The sequence below is a fragment of the Mobula hypostoma genome, chromosome 1 (assembly GCF_963921235.1).
Source record: "Mobula hypostoma chromosome 1, sMobHyp1.1, whole genome shotgun sequence".
Lineage (NCBI taxonomy): Eukaryota > Metazoa > Chordata > Chondrichthyes > Myliobatiformes > Myliobatidae > Mobula > Mobula hypostoma.
Window position 1 is genome coordinate 230,336,278 of NC_086097.1, and position 26,319 is coordinate 230,362,596.

Genomic DNA, 26,319 nt, shown 5'->3' on the forward strand with positions numbered 1-26,319 from the left:
ACAGTATGTTCTAAAGGGATGTCCTTCTATACTGAGGCTGTGACCCCTCGTCCAAGACTCTCCCATTATTGGAAACATCCTCCCCACCTCCACTCTATCTAGGGCTTTCAATATTCGATACAAATTTAGTGCCCATTCGTTCCGTTGGATAAGTCAAACTAGCAGGAAGCCAGTTTTCAAGGCAACAGGCACTGCAGCCTTCCTTGACAATACTTGCCTTCAAAAGCCTAGCAGACCTGTACCATACATGGAATGCTCTGGATTCACAAACAAACAGAAAATGCATGATTCCTTATACACTTGGTTTTGAGTTAAGAAGTGATAATGAAATTCAACTTCTTGTTAATCCACTCATGAGCAAAGCTGTTGGCAACAGAAAATATTTCTCTTTTTTCCTTCCCTTAAACCGCACAGGATAGGAAAAAGCAGTACTATTTTAGGAAAGCATTTGTTAGGGACAGATAAGGGACTTAGCAGTACAGTGGCAGTGACATGAAACTACTTCAATCATTTCAGGTGTGTTCCAGCTCTATCTACATACTTTGTCATGCAAACACTAATTCCAAAATGTAGAAACTACTTGATAATATGCATAACCATTTCTTGATACTTATTGCTCATTTATTATTATTTTTTCTGTATGTTAGTCTCCCCTTTTGCTGTGATACAGGTAACATCTCCCTGTCCATTGTTAGTGAGAGAGAGAGCCTGTGGCATGTCAAACTGTTGGGCAAGCTTTAGTTTTTGTTGACTGCAGGTCATGGTCTCTCTTTGGGGTTTGCTGTTGCTTGGCTGGAGGTGGGCTTTGACGCTTTCTGCTGAAATAGGTGGAGGGGGAGGTTGATGCTTTGGCTGCAGCTTGTGCTTGGGAGGAGGCTTTGGGGTTCAACTGGTTTCCTGTTGTTCATTCTTTGGGGTACTCTTCTGTTTTTCACGGATGTCTATGAAGAGTAAGATTTTCAGGTTGTATACTGTAAACATTCACTGATATTAAAATGGAACCATTTGAACCATTTTTGTATTTGCATGCTGGTTGAACACCTACTAATTCTAATATGGTTAATATTCAGTTATGGATTTATTGAGTATGCCTGCAAGAAAATGAAACTCAGGGTTGCATATGACGGCATAGGCAAATTAATTATAGCAAGTGGACGATTACAGAAAAATTTTTGTGAAAACAAGGTAATTCAAATAGTGCATTACAGGCCATAGGAACACAAACAACAGTAAAATATTTTATTCAAGAGTACATCGAAGAGCTTGGTTTGTACTATCCTACTCCGTTCTGCATTGTTGTTGGTAGAAAACAAAAAACACTCATTGAAAGTGAGCTAGTAATTTTGATTTACTGCCCAAATAAATTCTTTCCCAAGCAGCTTTATCAGCTGAAATTCTGATGGATTTGGAATAAAGTTAGGGATTTCCAAGAAAAAGCGAGATTTTATTTAGTCAAATAGCCCTCTTCAGTATTTTATCTTGGATTTATATTTGCTTATAAAACAGTAAGACGAAAATTGGGTAATATATTTGAAATGTAGTTTTCACTGACAACATGTAATACAGATCCTCACCATTTTCTGCAATTAAGATTACTTTATGTACGAAATTTCTAAATATTTGCAGAGTTGCACAAATTTGAAATTGATACAAATTCATCTAACTAGGCATTAACTATCTATGACAGGATAATGTTGACTCATTGTGATTTTGTCTGCACTGCAGAGATGAATAAATTGCTAATCAAAATACAAAATTAAAAATAGAGTGCAGGGCTGTTCATTGCACCAGAAAGGCATCTGTCAATTATCATATCGTACTGAAATAAAAATGTAATGACATCAGGTTTGAAAATGCAACATGTAAGGCTGGTATGCAGCTACTCAAAATACAAACAAAAGAGGTGGCATCAATCCAAAATGACTGGCAGCGAACAGCACTTTACTGATCTATTCCAAATGTACTTTTGCCGGCTGAATTGTGTTGTCCTTTAGCCAGAATTGGAATGTCTTTCGTAAACAAGCTCTCAAAAACCCTTCATTCAAACTTTCATTCATTCCTGGTTGCCTTATTATGGGAATAATGTCATTGTTTTATAGAGGGTGCAGAGGAGATTTACCAAGATGCCCAAAGGCAAGAAAATCTGCGGATGCTGGAAATCCAAACAACACTCACAAAATACGGAAGGAACGCGCAGGCCAGGTAGCATCGATGGAAAAGAGTAAACGGTCGATGTTTTGGGCCAAGACCCTTTATCAGGACTGATGATGCTACCTGGATTAGAGAGCATGTCTTATTAAGATCGGTTGAGCGAGCTAGGGCTTTCCTCTTTGGAGTGAAGGAGGATGAGAGGTGATTTGATAGATGGTACAAGATGATAAGCAGCAGAGATCGAGTGGATAGCCTGAGACTATTTTCTAGGGCAGAAATGGCTAATACAAGGGGGCATAATTTTAAGGTGAGTGGAGGGAAGTATGGGAGGGGATGTTCTTAATACAGAGAGTGGTGAGTGCATGGAATGTCATGCCGGGTGTGATGGTAAAGGCAGGGACATTTAAGAATTGCTTAGAAAAGCACATTGATAATGAAAAAAAAGTGGTGGGCTACATAGGAGTGAAGGGTCAGATTAATTTTAAAGTACGTTATAAGGTCAGCACAACATTTTGGGCTGAAGGCCCTGTACTGTGCTGTAGTATTTTATGTTCTAGTGAAATATTATTAATAAATAGTAGACGAGCACATCATGATTGAGATATCTTAAGGTCTACCTCCTGCATTTGGTAATAACAGACTCATTATCTTATTTATTTAAAAGAACACCTGAATTTCTCTTTTTAGCAGCAAGATAAGGCAGGCTCAGAATTTGCTTCACAATGCCCCAGAATCTGCTGACAGATGTGAGCTGCACATGTTCACTGCTGACCTACTAAAAGTTTCCACCAACATCCTGTGTCTCCCTCAGTGAGAACTTGCTCAAGGAAATTGCTCAGTAGCAGGGCCATCTGTGATATAAATAGCTCCACGTGGCAGGGGTAGAACAAACCACATCCACAATACAGGTGTAAATAGCACTGAATATCTTTCAGCCACTTACACTATTATTATGGAAACTAAGCCGAACTGCTCACAAAATTCAAATACTTAAAATATTTCAATAAAATCAAAACAGTTAAAAAATTTAAACTACAAAAACAGAGCCCCGCAGCTATTTGTTCTTATAGAAAATAATGAACTCCCTGTGACAGACACAAGTCTGTAGCAGATGGTTCAACATCAGAGTGCAATTGAAGTAAGGCCAGGGAATAGATGCCTGCAGGTTCATGACTTGTGTGGTATGGAAATCCCAAATTTCCTGGCAGAGGAGAAGCCTGCAGCTGGATACAGAGCTGCCAACATACTCTCACTGAATCCAGGCCACCTAATCTTGAACGTCCAACAATGAAGTTGCAAATTGGGCTTCTCTGCTTCCATAGTTATTTTTGTCGTACATCTTAAAATATGGAAATGTTTCAAACCGTGGAGAAACCATTAAAATAGATCTCTTGGAGCTTTGTGGAAATAATGCAAGCAAGCAAGATATTATAAGTGCTCCTGATAGAGACAGCTACAGAAGTGTCTGATCAGTCTCTTGCAGAAAAGAGATTGTTAATCAACAATGTTAAGAATTACATAATTTTGTGTTTTGAGAATTATAATTCAATTTAATATAATGCTTATGTGATATGGACTATTATTACATTGTTAAATAATGTGGCAATTAAAAGCAACTTCTAAACAACCACATGAACAGAAATTATTCTATTGCAATGAACAGAGGGGATGTCAGAGTGTTTATAGTGCATGGAACGCACGATCGGGGTGGTGGTAGAGGCAGATACATTAAAGACTTTTAAGAGACTCTGAGACAGGAACATGGATGAAAGAAAAATGGAGGGCAACCTGGGAGGGGAGGGTTAGATTTGACTTGGAGTACAGTACCTATAAAAAGTATTTCCCTCCCTTTGGAAGTTTTCACGTTTTATTGTTTTACAACATTGAACCACAGTGGATTTAATCTGGCTTTTTTGACACTGATCAACAGAAAAAGATTTGTGTCAAAGTGAGAAAAGATCTCTACATAGTGATCTAAATTAATTACAGATATAAAACACAGAATAACTGATTGCATAAGTATTCACCCCCTTCAAGTCAGTATTTAGTAGATACACTTTTGGCAGCAATTACAGCCTTGAGTTTGTGTGGATGGGTCTCTATCAGCTCTGCGCATCTGAGCACTGCAAAATTTCCCAATTATTCTTTACAAAACTGCTCAAGCTCTGTCAGATTGCATGGGGATCATGAGTGAACAGCCCTTTTCAAGTCCAACCACAAATTCTCAATTAGATTGAGGTCTGGATCCTGACTTGGCCACTCCAGGACATTAACTTTGTTGTTTTTAAGCCATTTCTGTGTAGCTTTGGCTTTATGCTTGGGATCATTTTCTTGCTGGAAAACAATTCTTTTTCCAAGTCACAGTTCCCCTGTAGACTGCATCAGGGTTTCCTACAGGATTTTCCTGTATTTTGCTGCATTCATTTTATGCTCTACCTTCACAAGCCTTCCAGAGCCTGCTGCAGTGAAGCATCCCCACAGCACGATGGAGCCACCACCAGGCTTCACGGTAGGGATGGTGTGTTTTTGATGATGTGCAGCGTGAGGCTTACACCAAATATAGCTTTAGTCGGATGGCCAAAAACCTCAATTTTGGTTTCCTCAGACCATAGAACCTTCTTCCAGCTGACTTCAGAGTCTCCCACATGCCTTCTGGCAAACTCTAGCTGAGATTTCATGAGAGTTTTTTTCCCCCAACAATGGCTTTCTCTTTGCCACTCTCCCATAAAGTTGCAACTGGAGTAGCACCCAGGCATCAGTTGTTTTATCTGCACTCTCTCCCATCTCAGCCACTGAAGCTTGTAACTCCTCCACAGTTGTCATAGGTCTTTTGGTGGCCTCCCTCACGAATCCCCTTCTTACACGGTCACCCAGTCTTTGAGGACGGCCTGCTCTGGGCAAATTTACAGCTGTGCCTTCTTTACAGTATATTCTTTTCATTTCTTGATAATTGACTTAACTGTAATCCAAGGCAGGGGTCCCCAACCTTTTTTGCAGCACGGACCAGTTTAATATTGACAATATTCTTGTGGACCGACCGACCGGTTGTGGGGGCGGGGGAGGATCTTCAAGTAGGGTTAAACTCACCTCAACATGTCTTTTACAGTTAGAGTTGCCAACTTTCTCAAAATAAGGGACAAAAGTAGCAGTCAAATATGGGACACTTGGGTTTACCCCGAGAAAGACTACCATGACCATGAAGCCTTGTGTGGGCACCTGTGTGCGCATGCGCGTACGTGCCGATTCTTATCCCCCCACAAATCGGTTTTGGTTTAATCTTCCCGACTATACTGTACATATATTATTTCTACTTTATATAGGCTGTGTATTCATCATATCATTCCTGCTTTTACAATATGTTAGTGTTATTTTAGGTTTTATGTGTTATTTGGTATGATTTGCTAGGTTATTTTTTGGGTCTGGGAACGCTCAAAAAATTTTCCCATATAAATTAATGGTAACTGCTTCTTTGCTTTACACCATTTCGGCACGAAAGGCTTCATAGGAACGCCCTACCTTAGTGGGGGAAATACGGGACAAGGGTAGTCCCGTATGGGACAAACCAATTTAGCCCATTATGGGGATGTCCCGGCAAATTCAGGACAGTTGGCAACCCTATGTTTAAGTTCAACAGTGCGTGACAGGGAATGAGGAAAGGTGAAGCTGACTCATATCGTTTCCTCACGGCCCGGTAGCACATGCTTTGCGGCCCGGTGGTTGGGGACTGTTGCTCCAAGGGATATTCAGTGACTTGGAGATTTTCTGGTATCCATCTCCCGACTTGTACTTTTCAGAAACCTTTTTGTGGAGTTGCTTAGAGTGTTCTTTTGTCCTCATGGTGTAGTTTTTGTCAGGATACTGACTCACCAGCAGCTGGGCCTTCCAGATACCGATGTTTTTTTTATTATAATCAATTGAAACACCTTGACTGCAATGGTAATTATGTGGCTTCTAAAACCAATTGGTTACACCAGTAGTGATTTGGTGTGTCATATGAAAGGGGGGTGAATAGTTATGCAATCAATTATTTTGTGTTTTATATTTGTAATTAATTTAGATTACTTTGTAGAGATTGGTTTTCACTTTGACACGAAAAGTCGTTTTCTGTTGATCACTGTCAAAAAAAAGCCAAATTAAACCCACTGAGATTCAATGTTGTAAAACAATAAAACATGAAAACTTCCAAATGGGGTGACTACCTTTTATAGGCACTGTAAGTTTAAAAAATTGGTACAACATCATGGGCCCTGGGACCTGTAATGTTTTATACTGTTCTATGAATGTGTCTATGTGGAGTTAATGTTGGAAAGGTATCTGTTTAAGGGCCAACAGAACTCAACAGTCACTTTCCACTCTGTACAATTGTCTAATTGTGACACACACAGTAGAGTTGGTGCCTCACAACTCCAGTTCAATTCTGATCTCTAGTGCTGTCTTTATGGAGTTTGCATGTTCTCACTGGCTCTCTAGTTTCCTGCCACATCCCAAAGAGATACACAGTCTATGTAAGTGAGAGATGCTGGCTATATGGAGAAATCAGGTTAATGGAAAATTAGTGAGGGATGGGATTGCTCTGTGCCGTCTACAGGTCAATGGAGTGAAATACCCTCCTCCTATGTCATAAGTGAAACACCACACCTTTTTTGCAGAGAACCTAGGCAGCAATTCAGTTATTTATTAATTACGTTCAGATCTTGTTTGCAACTTTTTTTGTACAAGTATTACAGTAGTGATCCAAGTAGATCCAAAGCTTACATTTGAACTTACTTCACTGGGCCGGATTTTGATATAAAAGTTGTTCCTTTTGTACGAGATCTTGAGAACCTTTGGCCAGGCGAATCTGTTTATTCTCAACCGGTCTCTGTAGATGAGCAGGCCACTTGCACACACACCAAGCATAATATCAACTCCTTCCGAATCCTTGCAAAGCAAAACACTGACATGTAATTTTAATCATCACTAAACACAAAATTTCATAAAATATTGTTGTGTTATTATCCAAAATTGCAAAATAGCAATGGCCGACCTGAAACTATATCTGAACCTGCAAGTATCTCAATGCGGAGGGTTTCAAAGCTTACAGAACATTATAAATGAAGTGGAACAATTCCGCTAGGCTCCAGTGGATAGAGGGTTGAGTACTTCTGATATTGGGCTGCTGCCAAAAACTAGTCCACAATTTTGTACTTCAATTGCAGTAGTCTCCGCAGATGTGGAGTACCATCTAACTGCCCAGTCTTCATAACCTGATAGTAAAACAATGGGCTTTACTCTGGATGTTGTGAGTCTTGTATTAATGAACTTTTGCCAGTGGAATAACTGCTATGATTCTATTAGTCAAGTATCAGAAACACTTCAGAATTGTCAGCATGTGTACGGTAACTCTGGCAGAACACCTGAAGCTGATAGTCATATCTGCCACATTTATCCAATTCCCACCAACTTTACCTCAGCAGATCAAGAAAACTTGAAAGAAAGGCCCAAACAGAAAAGATTTTACAGATGCTAGAAATCCAGAGCAACACACACAAAATGCTGGAGGAACTCAGCAGGTCAGGCAGCATCTCTGGAAATGAATAAACAATTGAACGAAGTCCCGATAAAGGGTCTTGACTTGAAATGTTGACTGTTTATTCCTCTCCATATACCTGGCTATCTTCTAGCAAGATGTAGTCTCAAGTCAAATTTCTATTCAGATCAGCAGCTCACCTGCTGAGTTTCTCCAACATTTTGTGCGTGTTACTTTTTAAGAAAAGCTACAAGTTTCTTCAAGAACTACAGCCAACTGGAATGGCTGGAGATGAAAAAAAAAAATTCTCTTTTTGGTCGCTTCATTCTAAGCAATTAAAAACTGTACTAGATCCGAGGTTAATATAAATGGCAGACAGAAAAATTTCTGCAACAAATCAGGCACAGAAATCAAAGAATCAGCTGTAACTTAGTAAATACAGCAAAGGTCAAGATATTCTTGGCTAAGTATGGAATCACATCACTAAAAATTTACAAACAGTAAAAGCAAAGTAAAACTACTTCTTCCAAACTACCTCTCATATTGATAGGAAAGAATGGGGCTCAGGAATGGTGACTTATCCTATCACTGGCTTCCACCAATATCACTTAAATGAACACTAAATGTTCCTGTCCCCTGTTTATTAATTCCTAGCTGGCTTCTTTCCCAATCTTTCCCTATATTTGATTTGCTTCCTTTGCCAATTATCCCTCTTTCCAGGACCCCTTCCACTTTCTTCCCAAATTATATACACATTTCATGCTTACCTTTGTATTCGTAGTACAGTGTTCAGTGTTCACCACTCTTGAAATGGAAGTTTCCATTTCATATGTACTGGGGCTAATCTACTTGCACCTCAATACCCTCTCTACCCACCAACCAGAGCCCTTTTACAAGTTTCAGGGTAAAATGTGAGACAAAGTCTGCTTTGAGTAGAAACGTGACCTGAGACAACATCTTGATTATACGGAAGCATCTGTGAATGTTTCAAGTTGATAACCTCATCCACGGATAATACCCAACTTGCAGCATTTTCATTTTCTATTGTATATTTCCAGTACCTGCTGCATTTTACATCTGCCTGATAACAGCTCTGTGAAGAGGTAAGGAATACTCTATGGAACTTAATGAGCTTTATAAATGCAAATTGAAATAAACCTGGTAATCTATTGTCAGAGTTGGGCAAGTAGTCGGTAACCTGCTGTTGATAAACCTGTCAGTTTATCACTCTACAGCCTAGAAACGACCTCAAAAGGGGTGACTGGAGAGTTGAAACCACTCACAGGCAATGCCAAATAGATCTGTAACCCAATCCACAATAAGTGACACACACAAAACGCTGGAGGAACTCAGCAGGTCAGGCAGCACCTGCGGAGAGGAATAAACAGTTGACGAGGCCCTTCATCCCTAACAAGTGAGTTGTTCTTAGCTGGATATAAGCAGCAGGCAACTTGCCCTTTTCATTGACTCACTTTGTTTTAGCCTGCTGAGCTACAATGACTTCTAGACATAAAGTTATGTTTCCAAAATAATGAATTCTGCCAACCCACATCTAAAGAATTTAGATCAAGGCAAAGTGCAGGTTTCGACAGGGAGAGCAGACAGTTTAAAGGAAATCAGCAGGATTCCGTGTTGGAGTATGACATGGGGAAATATTTATTTATATTTATGTTATTTTATTGAGATATAGTGCAGAATAGGCCCTCTGTCCCTTCGCGCCATGGTACCCAGCAATCTCCTGATCTAATCCTAGCCTAATTATGGGACAATTTACAATAACCAATTAACCTACCCACCAGTATGTCTTTAGACTGTGGGAGGAAACTGGAGCACCCGGAGGAAACCCACGTGGTCACGGGGAGAACGTACAAACTCCTAACAGGCAGTGGTAGGAATTGAACCCAACTCGCCGGTACTGTAAAGCATTGTGCGAACCACTATGCTACCCGATCGGCAGAGTAAAGCAAGTATCTTCCTTTCAGGAATCAGTGCCGCAGGTGTTCCACACTTGATGGTGCTTATTATGATTAAATATAAACAATAACTGAAAAAATTGGACTTTCATTAGCACCCTTCACTTCCACTTTAGCAATGACAATAAAGTCTGGTCATGATTGTAATGGAGGAAGCATGACGATTTGAATTCAGCAACCTTCTGCCCTCAGCAAGATAACATGCCTGGATAACCTATTTTGGTGATGTCAATTGAGTGATAAATATTAGGCAGAACCCTGAGGTTTACGTCCCTCATTTCCCCTGAAATCATAGCAATGGATGTTTTACCTCTATCTGAGACAGCAGATGGGATCTCATTTCAATACCTCATCTTAAGCAGTGCAGCAGTCCTTCCGGGCTACAGATTGTTAACCTAGGTCTCTGACCACTTGGCTTGAATTGACAAGCTCCTCACACAGGTGCTACCGGCTGAGCTGCAGCTGGCATTAATTTTTCATCGTACTTGACATAGCCCTGTGCCTGCATGTTTGGTCTGTGATTATGCATCAGATGTAGGCAGAGGCCAAGTATCTGTAAATTGCATACATCGCAAAACATTTACATGAACTGTAGGTACAAGGTTTACCCTACTAATGAAAAAAGTGGAGGATATAGCCCAGTCCATCACAGGCAAAGCACCTCCCACCATTGAGCAGCTCTAAAAGGAGCGCTGTCACAAGAAAACAGCAATTACCCTACAACCCATGTTCTATGTCATTCCAGGCAGTTTCTAGAACAGGTTACACAGTCAGCACCACATTGTGGGCTGAAAAGGGCCTGTAATGTGCTGTAGATTTCTATGTTCTAATCATCAAGCTCCTAAGCCAGTGTGGATAACATTACACACCTTAACACTGAACTGATTCCATTACCTACTGTCTCACTTTCAATGTCTTTACAACTCAAGTGTTCAGCATTATTTATTTATTTTTTTGTATTTGCGCAGTTTGTCTTTTGCACATTGGTTGTCAGTCTTTGTGTGTCACTTTTCATTGTTTCTACTGTATTTCTTTGTTCGACTGTGAATGCTTGCAAGAAAATGAATCTCAAGGTAGTGTACAGTGACATACACATAGTTTGATAATAAATTTACATTGAACTTTTACATTTAAACTAGGCTGCTCTCTGTATTCATTTCACATTATGGCAATGAAGGACTGTTGGAGCTAATCAAAGTTCACGAACTGTTGTGTGATCTGTACATTTCTAATGAAACAGCAAACTACTTGCTGATTCCATTTATACTGTAGGTCAGTACTGTACTTTGATGGTTATCTGATTGATCAAAGTAATGCTCATTTCCTTCCTTTCTCTAATCAGCTTTTATATTTATACAGCTGAACTGACAGACAGAAAAGAGTTCCAATCAACTGGAATAAAACAGCTGCATCTCCAGTACTGTGGTTCTTTGGCTCAGTATCACTATTGGTAAGTATTTCATTTTTATCAAATTAAGCTTTGCAGCAGTAAACATGTCAGTCTATTCAAGCAGAGATGAAAGGATTCTGAAATAACAACACTGCGTTTAGCTGTACCTTGGCATGATGCAAGTCCACTCCATACATAGACAGCTTTTTGGCATTTTCCAAATAATGCATTTCTGCTTCTGCAGGTGACATGCCCCTAAAAATTATCAACAATAATTAGAATTTTATTCAGTTCATCTACCAAGTTCAGCATTTTGAATGTTACAAATCTATCCAAAAATGCAAAAAAAAACCTCTCCAACTGTGTGCATTTTCATGCACGGCCAAGCATCCTCTTACAAAATAACCAGGGGTAGAAAACATTATGTATAAAATGGCAATATTTATGCTTAGAAAAGAAATGTTAGAGGAGACACGAGATGCAGATGCAGGAATCTGGAGCAACAATCGCAGCATTTGTGAAAGGAAATGTCGACGTTTCGGGTGGATTCCCAGCATCAAGACCAAATGCAAATGTTCCACACATAGGTCATTAATTACAGAGGCAGTATCCTGCATTTTAAAGACCAAGCAAGTAGGCCACATGTTTCCTAACACAAAAATCACTGGGTTAATGACAACAGATGTAACTCTAATGTGAGATGAACTGAGGACACAGGTTCATTACTGCTAAAAGGGAAACTACAATATGTCCTCAGAGAAATGAAATGCATGTTGCAAATAGCCAAATAAATCAGATTCTTCCTGACTTTAAACATGTAGCCAACAAGGCATCAAAAAAACTGATATTTATAGCCTCAACAACTGTATTTCATACATTCATTTAGATAAAGATTGAAATCTCTGAAGAATAATTTAACCAAAATTTGAATACCTGAAGAATTAAAATTAAAAACACGAGACACTTAATATCATTGATTAGTCAGTAATGCTCCAATGTATGCAGACTGTATGCACAGCCAGCATACAACTTTCAATCCAAAATGATTTGCAGTGGGTCACTGGTAAACAACTGTTCTATATCATGGGAATTAGCATTAGTGAAGCTAATTAAATTGTTATCCACAGGAAGCACTGTGTATATTCTGTTTGCTGTTGTCGTCGTCTGCTTTTTAATTCCTGTTTAAAAAGACACAAGACAGTGCCCAAGGAAAAAACATCAAGAGAAACATTTGATAAATTACAAAATTTACAAGTTTTACTTTCAGGCTTACCATAATTTGTTTCTCATAGATCTAATTTAGTAATCAATTTTATTTTTTTTTATTTGCAGGTAGTGTTGAGGGAGCAATGTGTTTGCAGAAGGATTTAGACAGATTGTGGGAATGGGCACTTGGAATGTAGTTTAGGGAATTTCATGGTCATGGACTTTGGCAGAAGGAAGAAAGGCTGGGGCTGTTTTCTAAATGGGGAGAAAATTCAGAAATTAAAGGTGCAGAGGAACTTGGGAGTCCTCATGCAGGTTGAGTCAATGGTAAGAAAGGCAAATGCAACGTTAGCATTCATTTCAAGAGGACTAGAATACAAAAGCAAGGACGTGATGCTAAAACTTTACAAGGCTTTGATCAGACTGCATTTGGAGTATTGTGAGCAGTTTTCGGCTCCTTATCTAAGAAAGATGTACTGGTATTAGAGAGAGTCCGGAGGAGGATCATGAGAATGATCCCAAGTATCAAAGGGTTAACATTTGAGGAGTGTTTGATGGCTCTGGGTCTGAACTCGCTGGAGTTTAGAAGAATGAGGGGGTATCTCATTGAAATCTATCGAATATTGAATCTATCGAATATCGAATATGTGGAGAGGATAAGACCAAAAGACATAGAAGCAGAATTCAGGCCATTCAGTCCATTAGGTCTGCTCTACCATTCCATCATGACTGATCCTGGATCTCACTCAACCCCATATACCTCTCTTCTCGGAAACTATCAATTTCCACTTTGAAAATACCCCGGACTTGGCTTCCACTGCAGTCCGTGGTAAAGTGTTCCACAGATCCACTACTCTCTGGCTAAAAAAAATTCCTCCTTACCTCTGTTTGAAAAGGTCATCCTTCAGTTCTGAGGCTGTGCCCTCCAGTTCTGGTTACCCCACCAAAGGAAACATCCTCTCCATATACCCCTTATCCAGACTTTTCAACATTCGGTAGGTTTCAATGAGATCCCCGCCATGTATTCTTCTAAATCCCAGTGAGTACAGGCCCAAAGCTGCCAAACACTCTTCATATGTTAACCCCTTCTCTCCCAGGATCATCCTTGTGAACCTCCTCTGGGCTCCAATGACAACACATCCTTTCTGAGATATGGGGCCCATAACCTTTGACAATATTCAAGAGTGGCCTGACCAATGTCTTACAAAGTATCAGCATTATCTCCTTACTTTTATATTCCATTCCCCTTGAAATAAATACCAACACTGCATTTGTCTTCCTGACCACAGACTCAACCTACAAATTAATCTTCTGTGAGTCTTGCATAAGGATTCCTAAGTCCCCTTGCACCTCTGATGTTTGAGTTTTCTCCCCAGTTAAATAATAGTCTGCACTATTATTCCTTTCACCAAAATGCATTATCATATATTTCCCAACACTGTATTCCATTGCCTCTTTTTTTGCCCATTCTTCTTAATTTATCTACAAACGTAAGTCTTGCTGCAATCACATGGCTTTCTCAGCACTACCTATCCCTCCACCTATCTTCGTATCACGGGTAAACTTTGCCACAAAGCCATCAATTTCATTATCAAAATCACTGACAAACATTGTGAAAAGCAGAAGTCCAATACTGACCCCTAAGGAACACCACTAGTCACTGGCAGCCAACCAGACAAGACTCCATTTATTCCCACTTGCTGCCTCTGCCTGTCAGCCATTCTGCTATCCATGCCAGTATCTTTCCTGTAAAACCATAGGATTTTATCTTGTTAAGCAGCCTCATGTGTGGCATCTTACCAAACGCCTTCTGAAAATCCAACTAAATAACATCCTGTCTCTCCTTTGCTCACCCCACTTGTTTCTTCCTCAAAGAACTCTAACAGATTTATCAGGCAAGATTTCCCTTTACAGAAACCATACTGACTTTGAGTTATTTTATCATTAATCTCAAAGTACCCCAAAACCTCATCCTTAATAATAGACCCCCACACTTCCCCAACCACTAAGGTTAGGCTAACAGCTGAGAAGATCATCGAGGTCTCTCTTCCCGCCATTACAGACATTTACACCACACGCTGCATCCGTAAAGCAAACAGCGTTATGAGGAACCCCACACACCCCTCATACGAACTCTTCTCCCTCCTGCCATCTGGAAAAAGGCACCAAAGTATTTGAGCTCTCACAACCAGACTATGTAACAGTTTCTTCCCCCAAGCCATCAGACTCCTCACTACCCAGAGCCTGGACTGACACTAACCTACTGCCCTCTACTGTGCCTATTGACTTGTTTATTATTTATTGTAATGCCTGCACTGTTTTGTGCACCTTATGCAGTCCTGGGTAGGTCTGTAGTCTAGTGTAGTTTTGTTCTGTTTCACATAGTTCATTGTATTGTTCATGTAGCACCATGGTCCTGAAAAATGTTGTCTCGCTCTTACTCTGTACTGTACCAGCAGTTATGGTCGAAATGACAATAAAAAGTGACTTGACTTGACTATATTGTTTCCTATAGTGGGGGAGTCAAGGGCCAGAGGGAGACAGATTCAGAAATGTGGGATGTCCATTTAGAACAGAAAAATGTCCTTAGCCAGAGGGAGGTGAATCTGTAGAACTCTTTGCCACAGACAGCTGTGGAGGCCAGGTTATTGAGTATATTTAAAGCGGAAGTTGATAGGTTCTTGATTAATCATGGCGTCAAATGTCGCAGGGAGAAGGCAGGAGAATGGGGTCCAGGAGGTTAATAAATCAGCCCTGATGGAATGGTGAAGCAGACTTGATAGGCCAAATAGTCTTGATAAGTGTTTATAATTAAAATATCAAAGCAAAATGTTGTTGATTTTTTTTGGCAATTAGGATTTATTAGTGGCACATGACTTGCCTTGTCCACTAAATTTATGGACTAGTTATAAATGACTCAGTGAAAGCTGCCAGCAATTTTAAACTATCAAATTACTGTACATGCCTAAGTACTGTTACACGTACTTGTGGGTTTTGTGTAGTTCTATTATTTTTTCTTCCAGTTCCTTAGTTTCATTCGGAGCAAAGCGAAACTCACTGATGTACTCAGTGCCGTACTCATCTGGGTCATAGTCCCCCAGTTCGGCTTGGACCGTGTATGAACCAAGCAAGACATGTGTGGCAAAAGAACACGGCAATCGTCCAGAGACAACATCATCCCTCAGCTGCAGACACAAGTAGTACCTAGATGGGAGGATAAAGAAAAAGCTTGAGATCTTCCAAACTTTTGGAGGTAAGCAGCATTCACTGTGGCATCAGACTTAAGAAATGACAATCAATATTTTTTTCAGGAATCAAATGAAAAAAGACCTGTATTGCATGGCAGAAGAGGCAGCATCCTTGGAAAGGAATTAACAGTTGACGTTTCGGGCCGGGACTCTTCTTCTGGCCTTGATGAAGGATCTCGGCCTGGAACATCGACTGTTCATTTCTTTCCATAGATGCTGCCTGGCCTGTGATGTTCCTCCAGCATTTTGTGTGTGTTGCCTTGGATTTCCAGCATCTGCAGATTTTCTCTTGTTTGTGAATATACATTATTTCTTTTTTTAAAAAAAGAATATGAATTTGATGAAGATTCCACGTTGATTATTCTGAACCGATGTAATTTAGTGGAGTAAGTCACAGATGTCTCTTTCTGGCAGCTTGAGAATTTCTCAACACTGGAGACATTCTTTGCTTTCAGTGGAGTACAACTTAATAATGAAATTTAGAGAGATCACAGGAATATTAAACAATCAAATTACAAAAGCAGTTTATTTTCATATAATGATTTTATAAGTTCCCAAGTAGTTTATTAAAACTATTGTTATATGCAAAAAGATAATTTGTAAAACTTGCATGCTCAGGACATGGGCATTATAGTCAGGTCTAATTGCTCTGCATTGAATAGCCTTGTTCAGCTCTGTCAGAGGGCAATAAGAATCAACAGTATTGCTGTGGATCGAAAAGTCACATACTCAGCTAGGAAAGGAAAATCAAATTCCTTATTCAAGATGTGAATCAGATGGGTGAACACTTCCATTTCATGGTTTAATCACTGCGTTTTTATTCCAAATACATTAACTGTATTCAAATTTCCAAACTAGCTGATGGGATTCAGACTTGTATCTCTGACACAATATGGCATACATGTCTTGCAAATTTACCGATATGCTGCTTCCTCTCTTAAATTTCTCTCCAGTGAGAGTGGCAGTAAGCTGCTGATATTTTCCTGTTTAAAAGACAGCAGCTTTGGCATTTTCATTAATATGTGTCCAGAAGTGAGGGCAGCAGCGGGGAAAGGCCCAGATAGAGTGGATGTGGAGGGAATGATTCTTAGAGTGAGGGAGTCTAGGACCAGATATCAAAGTCTCAGAATACAAGGACGTCCTCTTATAAGAGAGATGAAGAGGAATTCCTTTAGCCACAGGATGGTGAATCTGTGGAATTCAGTGCCACAGATGGCTGTGGAGGCTAGGTCATTCGGTGTACTTAAGGCAGAGGTTGATAGGTTCTTGATTACTAAGGGTGTCAAAGGTTACGGATAGAAGGCAGGAGAGTGAGTTAAGGAGGGATAATAAATCAGCCGTGATGGAATGGCGGAGCAGACTTGATAGGTTGAATGGCCTAATACTGCTCCTATGTCTTATGGACACAATTTTCTTTTTAAATGAATCCCTAAATCACAGGGAAAATGAAGTTGGGATATACGTAAACAACAGGAATTCTGCAGATGCTGGAAATTCAAGAAATGTCCTGACGAAGGGTATCGGCCTGAAATGTCGACTGTACCTCTTCCTAGAGATGCTGCCTGGCCTGCTGCGTTCACCAGCAACTTTGATGTGTGTTGCTTAGGAGATACGTACCCCATCACAGCTGAAACGGTCAGTATTTTTAGATTCCGTTCAATTGCTTGAGCTTATTTTTTAAAAGTCTTCTTAGTCTTAATTATTTCAGTTTTAAAATGCTTGATTAATTTTAAACAGTTAATGGATTTTAAACGAGACTGAAGTCTTCTGGGCGGCATAAACATTCAGAGGTGTTGACAACTTGCCAAGCCAGAGGCATGGTTTAACCAGCTGTCAAGGATTTCTTTGCCTGTTATGTAACCATGTCTTGCTTTTCCCTGTCTCATGATACCAAACATGTTATGAAAGATCATGATGCCATTCAGGGCCAAGCTGTGACTGATGGACCCAACTCCCGTTGGTAAGCTCCCACGGAGAAATGTACAAGTGTGATTTAACGGTAGAATAACAGTGAGATCAGCTAGCTTACACTTTGTAGTCCAATAAGTTTTGATTAATTCTTCAAAGAACGTCTGTTCAAAAGATAATGAAACTCTGTAAGGGCAAGTGAAGAATTCAACCAAGAGAAAACAGAAAGTGCGGATGGTGGAATCTACAGTTTTTTCCTAGAGTCTCATGATATTTTACACCCATCTACTGGAGTATTAACTTAATGTAAAATATAAAAAGATAAGACCACTTGCAGTGTTGTCCCCAGAAAAGGCCGAAGTCTTACTCGGCTCAAAGTTCAAAGTAAATGTATTATCAAAGCACATGTTTGCCACCATATACAACCCCGAGTTTCATTTTCTTGCAGGCATGGACAGTAAATCCAAGAAACACAACAGAATCAATGAAAGACTGACAGGACAGACAAACAACCAATGCGCAACAGAAGACAAACTGTGCAAATACAAAAGAGAAAAAAAAAATAAACAAACAATAAATAATGAAAACATGAGATGAAGAATCCTTGAAAGTGAGTCCAGAGGTTGTGAGAACATTTCAATGATGGGGCAGATGAAGTTGAGTCTGGCTACCCCCTCTGGCTCAAGACCCCCTGATGGTTAAGGGATAATGACTGTTTCTGAACCTGGTGGTGTGGGTCCCAAGGCCCCTATATCTTCTTCCTGATGGCAACAGCAAGAAGAGGGCATAGCCTGGATGGTGGGGCTCCTCGATGATGGATGCTGATTTCCTGTGACAGAGCTCTGTAGAGATGAGTTCAATGGTGAGGACAGCTTTATCCATGATGGACTGGGCCATATCCACTACTTTTTGTACGATCTTCCATTCAAGGGCATTGGTGTTTCCATACTAGATTGTGACTAGTCAATATACTCTCCACCACAGATACACCAACGTTTGTCAAAGTTTGAGATGTCATGCCAAATCTTCACAAACTTCTAAGGAGGTAGAAGCGCTACCATGCTTTCTTCGTAATGGCACTTATGTGATAGATCCTCTGAAATGCGAACACTGAGGAAGTTAAAGTTGCTGACCCTCTCCACCTCTGATCCCTGATGAGGACAGGACAATGGACCTCCGGTTTCCTCCTCCTCCTGAAGTCAATAATCAGCTCCTTGGTCTTGCTGACATTGAGTGAGAGGTTGTTATTATGCTACCAGTCAGTCAGATTTTCAATCACCCTCCTATACGCTGATTCATCACCGCCTTTAATTCAGCCAACAACAGCGGTGTCGTCAGTAAACTTAGATATAGCTTTGCAGCTGTGCTTAACTCAAAGTCATAAGTATTAAGCGAGTAGAGCAGGGGGTTAAGCACACAGTCTTGTGGTACACCTCTACTAATGGAGATTGTGAAGGAGATGTTTTTGCCAATCCAAACTGACTGGGGTCTGCAAGTGAGGAAATCGAGGATTCAGTTGCATGAGATGGTATTGAGGCCAAGATCTTGAAGCTTATTGATTGGATTTAAGGGGATGATGGTATTGAATGTTGAGCAGTAGTTGATAAAGAGCATCCTGATATATGCACTTTCACTGTCCAGATGTTGTAGGGTTAAGTGAAGGGACGATGAAATGGCATCTGCTGTGGACCCATTATGAGGGTAGGCAAGTTGCAGCAGATCCAAGTCACTGCTTGGGCAGCAATTGATATGCTTCATCACCAACTTCTTGAAGCATCTCATCACAGTGGATGTAAATGCCACTGGGATGATGGTCACTGAGGCAGGTTACCATGCTTTTCTTAGTCTCCGGTATAAATGAAGCCTCTTTGAAGCAGGTGGGTACCTCAGACTGCTAAAAGGAGAGGTTAAATATTTTAATGAGCACTCCAGCCAGTTGATCAGTATAGGTCTTTAGTAGTGGGCCAGGTACTCTGTCTGGGCCGGATGCTTTCCGTGATTTCACCCTCCTGACGGATGCTCTCACGTCAACCTCAGAGACTAAAATGGTAGGGTCATCGGGGGCTCTGGGAGTTTGTGAAGTTTCCTTCATGTTTTGATAGTCGAAACAATCATATAAGACATTGAGCTCATCTGGGAGCGAAGCTTTATCATCTATGTCACTTGCTTTCACTTTGTAAGAGGTGATAACATTCAAGCCCTGCTATGGCTGTCATGCATCCTTCAAGTTTGGCCCAGAATTGCCACTTCGTACATGAGATGCTGTAGATTTCACCTGGACATCTTCCATCTTACTTGGTCGCCAGACCTGAATGCCACTGATCTGGCCCTCAGCAGATTGTGGATCTCATGGTTCATCCAGGGCTTCTGGTTGGAGAAGACTCTGAATGATTTTGTGGGGGCACAATCGCCTACGACTGATTTTATAAAGTCCGTGATAATCGTGGTGAATTCAAGCCCCTCACTACCACCTCCAGCTGCACTGACAGATCTCTGAAAACCTGGAACACTGAATGATATGGTATATTGGCCAATGGAATCGCCAGAAGATGACGAGTCCAAGAACTCTATTGAAGGACTGGCTCAATTGACAAGCATTTGGAAGGTGGCTGGCTCAATATTTTGCAATCTATCTTGCTAAATTGGCCACAAGGAAATCTGCAGATGCTGGAAATTCATCCAACGCACACAAAAAATGCCAGTGAACGCAGCAGGCCAGGCAGCATCTCTAGGAAGAGGTACAGTTGATGTTTCGGGCCGAGACCCTTCGTCAGGACTAACTGAAAGAAGAGGTAGTAAGAGATTTGAAAGTGGGAGGGGGAGGGGGAGATCCGAAATGATAGCAGAAGACAGGAGGGGAGGAGTGGATCTAAGAGCTGGAAAGTTGATTGGCAAAAGGGATACCAGGCTAGAGAAGGGACAGGATCATGGGACGGAAAGCCTGTGGAGAAACAGAAGGGGGGAGGGAAGCCCGGAGGGTGGAGAGCAGGGTAAGGAGTTAAGGCTGATTTATACTTTTGCGTCAACTCGACGCTGTAACCTACGCAAGTGGCCTACGCGCGTTGTGAGCATTTATACTTGTGCGTTGGGGTGGCTGCATCGCTCTGCAATTCGGCCACATCGCGCATGCGCACACACCTGCCCGCGCAAGGCTTCATGGTCACGGTCGTCTTTCTCGGGGTAAACAAATTTAAAGCGAGCGTCTTTTTTCGTAAAAGCGAAATGAGTCCTCCATAATTTCGGAGGTCTGTAAAGCTTTATGGGAAGCATTGCAGTCAGAGTCACTTCCCTGACCTTCAGTCAGCCAATGGGAAGCTACTGCAGTGTAGGAGGAAATGCGATGCTACCAGGCGGACCAATCACAGTTGTTCAGTCTGCTTTGCTGCGACGCACAGTTACATTTTGGGAGCGGGGCGCTCAGGCTACGGCGTAGGGATCGCGTAGGCTCTGCGTAAGGTTCGCAGTGACGCCGTACCTACAGCGTCAAGTTGACACAAAGTATAAATCAACCTTATATAGTGAGAGGGACAGAGGGAGAAAAAAGAGAGAGAGAAAAAAAGGGGAAAAAGTAAAAAATATATTAAATAAATCAATAAGGGATGGGGTGTGAAGGGGAGGAGGGGCATTAACGGAAGTTAGAGAAGTCAATATTCATGCCATCAGGTTGGAGGCTACCCAGATGGAATATAAGGTGTTGTTCCTCAATATATTTTTTCCCCTTTTTTTTCTCTCTTTTTCTCCCTCTGTCCATCTCACTATAATTCCTTGCCTGCTCTCCACCCTCCGGAATACCCTCCCCCCTTCTCTTTCTCCCTAGGCTTCCCGTGCCATGATCCTCTCCCTTCTCCAGCCTGGTATCCCTTTTGCCAATCAACTTTCCAGCTCTGAGATCCACCCCTCCCCACCTGTCTTCTCCTATCATTTTGGATCTCCCCCTCCCACTTTCAAACCTCTTGCTATCTCTTCTTTCAGTTAGTCCTGACAAAGTGTCCCAGCCTGAAACGCCGAATGTACCTCTTCCTAGAGATGCTGCCTGGCCTGCTGCATTCACCAGCATTTTTTGAGTGTGTTGCTAAATTGGCCACTTTCCCCAGTAAAACTGAAAGTATATCTCAGCAGTTATTTTGAAAGTCACCAGTGTGCAGATTGCGTTATCTGAACCAAAGATATACACCCTCCAATGAGTTGAAACAATGTGCAAATATTATCTTACAGCTCTGAACACTTCTTCACTTGATTATAAAGGATGGCATAAAAACCAATTGATAAGCACTATGTCCAAGTTCTAGGAGTTCAAATTGAATCTTTAACTAACTGAATGACCCATTGGCCAGAAATCAAGTACTAGAGCCTTTTTTTAAAATCATAAAGGCAACATTATTTGTCTTTAATCCACCATTTCAACAGTTAAAAGGTAGAAATTTGAAAAACTCAGATACAGTTGATTATCTTAAATTACTAGCTTGCATGATATGATTGATTTTATTTATAGTCCTCTCGACTCGAAACTACAGTGCTTTGCTGTGAACCAAGAAAGACAATTTAATGAAAACACAAGATGCTGTTTGAAAGAAAACAATCCAAGTAAATAGCAACATGCAGACATTTGAGACGTGCATCTTAAACATAATGGGCTTTCACTATGGTACCAGGTCTTTTTCTCTGATGGTTTCAGTTGGACAACATGCTACAAACAATCCATCTCATCTGTTGGTTTTACAACAAGTTGACAAGCTCTCTTTACTGCTCTTCCATCAGCTTCTGCTGTAGGCAGCAAAACATATATTTTAACACAAAGGAGAGCCAATCTAAAACAACAAGTCCATTTTGTGTTGTTCTAGATTTAGCATTCACTGGTGCAGGATTTGATGGTTGACATTGCTGCAGTTTTGCTCCTCCCCATTAACTTTAAGTGGAATCAGGTTTATTACCCAAGATCAATTACTATTGAGAAGGACCACTATAGCACTGTATTTCGAAAGCTCTCGGTCACAACACGCTGGAGGAACTCAGCAGAATCCAGCGTGTCGTGAGTGTTGCTTTGGCCCCAGCATCTGCAGATTATTTTGTGTTCTCGGTTTCGGTCTGTTTTTATCCAACAGTTAAATATACAGTACCTGTAATTTGGATTTAAAGATATTACCATCATTATTTAAGTAGGGAACTCTTCTCTCATCACGGTAATTATTAGCTGCTGTACATCTGAAGCATCAATTTTATGGAGAGTGGAAATATTAAAATGTATGTATCATTAATGTGTTCACATGATTAAATGAGTAATTTCTGAAAGCTGTTTTGAATCAGAACGTTGAGTGCATGGATTTTTGAAGTGAAGCTTTCAAATTACATGAACTTTCAAGCGAATTACACTAGTCACATTAACTAATGTACATTTTCAATAGCAGAGAAAGCATTCAGGGAAAAAAAAATCAGTGCATCACACAGAATGAATTACTCTGCCACTGGTGAGACCCAATAAGCTCAGAGCACTCAGCAGTGAAGAGCCAAATGGAAATATTTCAGGTGGAGGGTCTATCAATTCTCATCATTCCTGATGGTCCAAAATAAATCATCCTTAATGTAGCTCTACTCGGATGGCAATCTGCACAGTATTTTAGTTGAACAAATGATAGATTCCAAGATTATTTATAATATTGTGATGTCTTTGCTTCAGGCAAACTGTACTATCAATGAAAGGAAAGATCTTGTAATCATTACATTTTAATTTCAATCATTCATTCATTCTGTTGCTATATCTGTGTCCTCCACCATTTAAAAAAAAATATATTTTTCCACTATGCTATAAATTCATCATTACTTTCTCCCTCTTTCATTTTCTCTTTCTGCTAGTCCATGTTCACCTCTCCTTGCTGTGAGGGAAGGTGTATTATAAACAAAACTATTTGTTCTCGTTTTATGGAAATCAAATGAGTGATGATACTGACAGTGTGAAAATAAGGGAAATATTCAGTAGATCCGGCAGCATCTGCTCAAAGAAAAACTGAATTACTGCTTCATACGAGCCAAATTCACAAAAAAACAGAACATACTTGTTTTCTCTCTTCTCCAGTTCTGACAAAGGATGCAAAACGTGAAGTATTAATTCTGTTTTATTTTCACAGATTCTGCTGAATCTACTGAGTGTTTCACTCACTAGATGTGCTGTTTTAAGCAGTTTTTCTTCATTTTACTGGGTTAGGTTTACGTAGAATCATCATATTTTTTATATTCTGCCATTTAGTAGTATACTTCTGTTTAAAAATGTTTAATCTACAGTAACCCACACAAAATGCTGGAGGAACTCAGCAGGCCAGGCAGCATCTATGGAAAGGAGTACAGGTGAAATGTCGACTGTTAACTCCTTTCCATAGATGCTGCCTGGCCTGCTGAGTTTCTCCAGCATTTCGTGCGTTTGGCTTGGATTTCCAGCATCTGCAGATTCTCCATTGTTTATAATGCACTACAAAATTTATTTCCTTTGGTGAATATTGTTCATCTTAATTAAAAATAACTGACTGCATGTAAGGTATTTTGTGGAATTCAATACTCTATTTCACACTGTGCAAGCATGCCATGTGCCCTCTTAATCTTTGGAAGGATTAATCCTGAGGAAAGTGTTTACAAAACAATGTTTGACCATGGTCGACTCAACTGCAAATACTTTATTCCACTCACCGTGTAATGTCCTCAGAGAGCTGAGCGGGATCCGGAGGATAAAATTTTACATTGAATGCAAACTGCCACAAACCACCTAGATGGAGACAGATCATTCAAAAGATTTAAGCTTTGCACGAAATAATTACCTTAAGAATTGTGTATTTACTTGCAATACAAATCCAGCATTTGCAGAGTCAGAATCAGAATCAGGTTTATTACCAAGTCACGTGTCATGAAGTTTGTTGACTACTTCAACTTGGATCCATCCTGGATTGGAAAGATACCCAAGTTTTCCTTTCTTTACTGCAAAGTCTCTAAATGGCCCTCTCTCTCCTGCAGTGTCATCTTTAATGGGTTCTAAACTGCCCTGTCATCTGCCTGTGCTGCTTCTCTCCTTTCCTCAGTCCTGCTTTGAAGATTTGCCTCAGCCGTCAGCAAGCATCTTACAAGTTTCTCTCCCCTCTTCCTTCTTCCCTTCATGTCTGTTCCAAGTTCTTCTTGCTTTACAAGATCCACCTCTCACTTTTCCGAGCTTTCTCCCAAAAAAACCACCAACTTCCCTTTCTGGCCGATATCTTTTCCTTTAGACCACTCAGCTAAATCTACATAATGCCCTACAATATAATCTAACAACACCCCATCATCCTGCTCATATAAGCGGAGGGTACCCAGCAATGATAGAAAGTAGCTCTCCTTCATGGCTACCAGCTACAAGTCTAACTGTTCAAAACCAAGCCCTGAATGAGAAGAAGCATCACTCAGTATGAGGGAGGCAGTCCCTTTGCTATTGACTCCCTCACTCTCCTTGGAAACTGTCTGTCATCTGAGGCTTGGAAATAACATAACTGTGGCAGATCAACCTCATTACCTGGGGAGAACTCAGCTATATCTGGACTTGCCCTCATTAAAGCTGTTTGGTCAGCATCTCAAATCCTACCCTCCATAAAATAACCATCATTCTATATGTTGTGTGTGAACTGCTCTGCATCAATTTCTTTTTGTCCATCATCTGTGGGCTCACTGATCTTCCACGGCTCCTAGTTTGATATTGTAGGAGCCAAGTATCCATTTATTGTCTGTCTGTGTGGTATTTGTGTTGTACATCCTCACTTTGGGTTAAGGTAACTTGTCAAGTGGGTTTGGATGGCAGTAAAAATAAATGAATATATTCGCCTGTTCATCTGCATGGCAGCACAGGTGAGTAGGGAGCACATGTTTTTTGTCCTTGAATTTGATCCAATTTCGCTCGTTTTTGTTTTTACCGTGAATTATGGAAGAGTTGAATGATATTTATTGTTGATTTGTAATAAACGATTAAATGTACTTTTTCGACTTGGAATTCGGTTAGTTGGAATTGCGTCACACAGTGCGATACTCCCTCGCTTTGCCTCTCAGCAACTTTTAGTTTGTCTTCAAGTTGTCATTTCCGACACGATGCTTTAGTATCCTCACCCTCATTTTCCAATCCTTCCACTGTTTTGGTCTCCTGGTCTCCTGTCCTTCAGAGATATCAGAGCTCCACCAAATATGATCTTGATAACTCACTATTTTAATTGCTCTATTGTAGCTGGTTGTCCTTGTTAGTTCTAACTCCCTCTTTCACGTCTGCATTATCCCCAAAGATGCTTCAAAGGAGCTTCCTGAAGTCTTGTCATCTGCCCTGTTACCTCCTTCTGTGTCTTGGTGACTTCTTACCCCTTGGACACCCCATAAGTACAAGTTACCGTTGTTGTTAAACAATAGCAAGTTTAAAATGGTTGTAAGGTTTCCTAAAACAACTGTGAACTCACATTAGTTGTTCTGTCACTCTTTAACTTAAACTCCTACCACAATAAGTGTGAATATCAGCACAAATATCAGTCAATTTTCTCGACACATGCAAATAGCTTTGTGATACATAACTCGACCTAATTAGTAGACAGATGGGCACTTAGGCTTCATAATTTCTTTCTTGATGGAAACAACCCCTTTCAATGCATTCATGTGATGTATCATTTTATCAAAACAGTGTATCTGAAAACTGTCATTATATTCTCAAGAGCCTGTAATATGAAAGAAGCAGGCATCTGTTAGTCTTGTGAGACCATGGATTTGCGCCTTGGAAGGTTTCCAAGGCGCAGGCCTGGGCAAGGTTATATGGAAGGCCAGCAGTTGCCCATGCTGCAAGTCTGCCCTCTCCACGCCACCGACATTGTCCAAGGGAAGGGCACGAGGGCTGATACAGCTTGGCACTGGTGTCGTCGCAGAGCAATGTGTGGTTAAGTGCCTTGCACAAGG

At 40.6% G+C, this 26,319-nt stretch overlaps 1 protein-coding gene across 22 annotated transcripts in view; it reads right to left on the reverse strand.

Moving 5' to 3' along the window:
* The window catches only part of epb41l3a (erythrocyte membrane protein band 4.1-like 3a), a 198,091-nt gene that overhangs the window by 77,477 nt on the left and 94,295 nt on the right, over window positions 1–26,319 (reverse strand). For 17 of the 22 annotated variants that reach the window (XM_063065757.1, XM_063065685.1, XM_063065767.1 and 14 more), the window contains exons 6-9: window positions 24,061–24,136; window positions 15,215–15,433; window positions 11,191–11,278; window positions 6,907–7,071 (exon numbers count right to left, since the gene is read on the reverse strand). In XM_063065757.1, the coding sequence (XP_062921827.1) occupies window positions 6,907–7,071; window positions 11,191–11,278; window positions 15,215–15,433; window positions 24,061–24,136 (548 nt within the window). The remainder of the gene's footprint in view (window positions 1–6,906; window positions 7,072–11,190; window positions 11,279–15,214; window positions 15,434–24,060; window positions 24,137–26,319) is intronic. The other 5 variants (XM_063065694.1, XM_063065711.1, XM_063065832.1 and 2 more) reach the window with 1 other exon arrangement.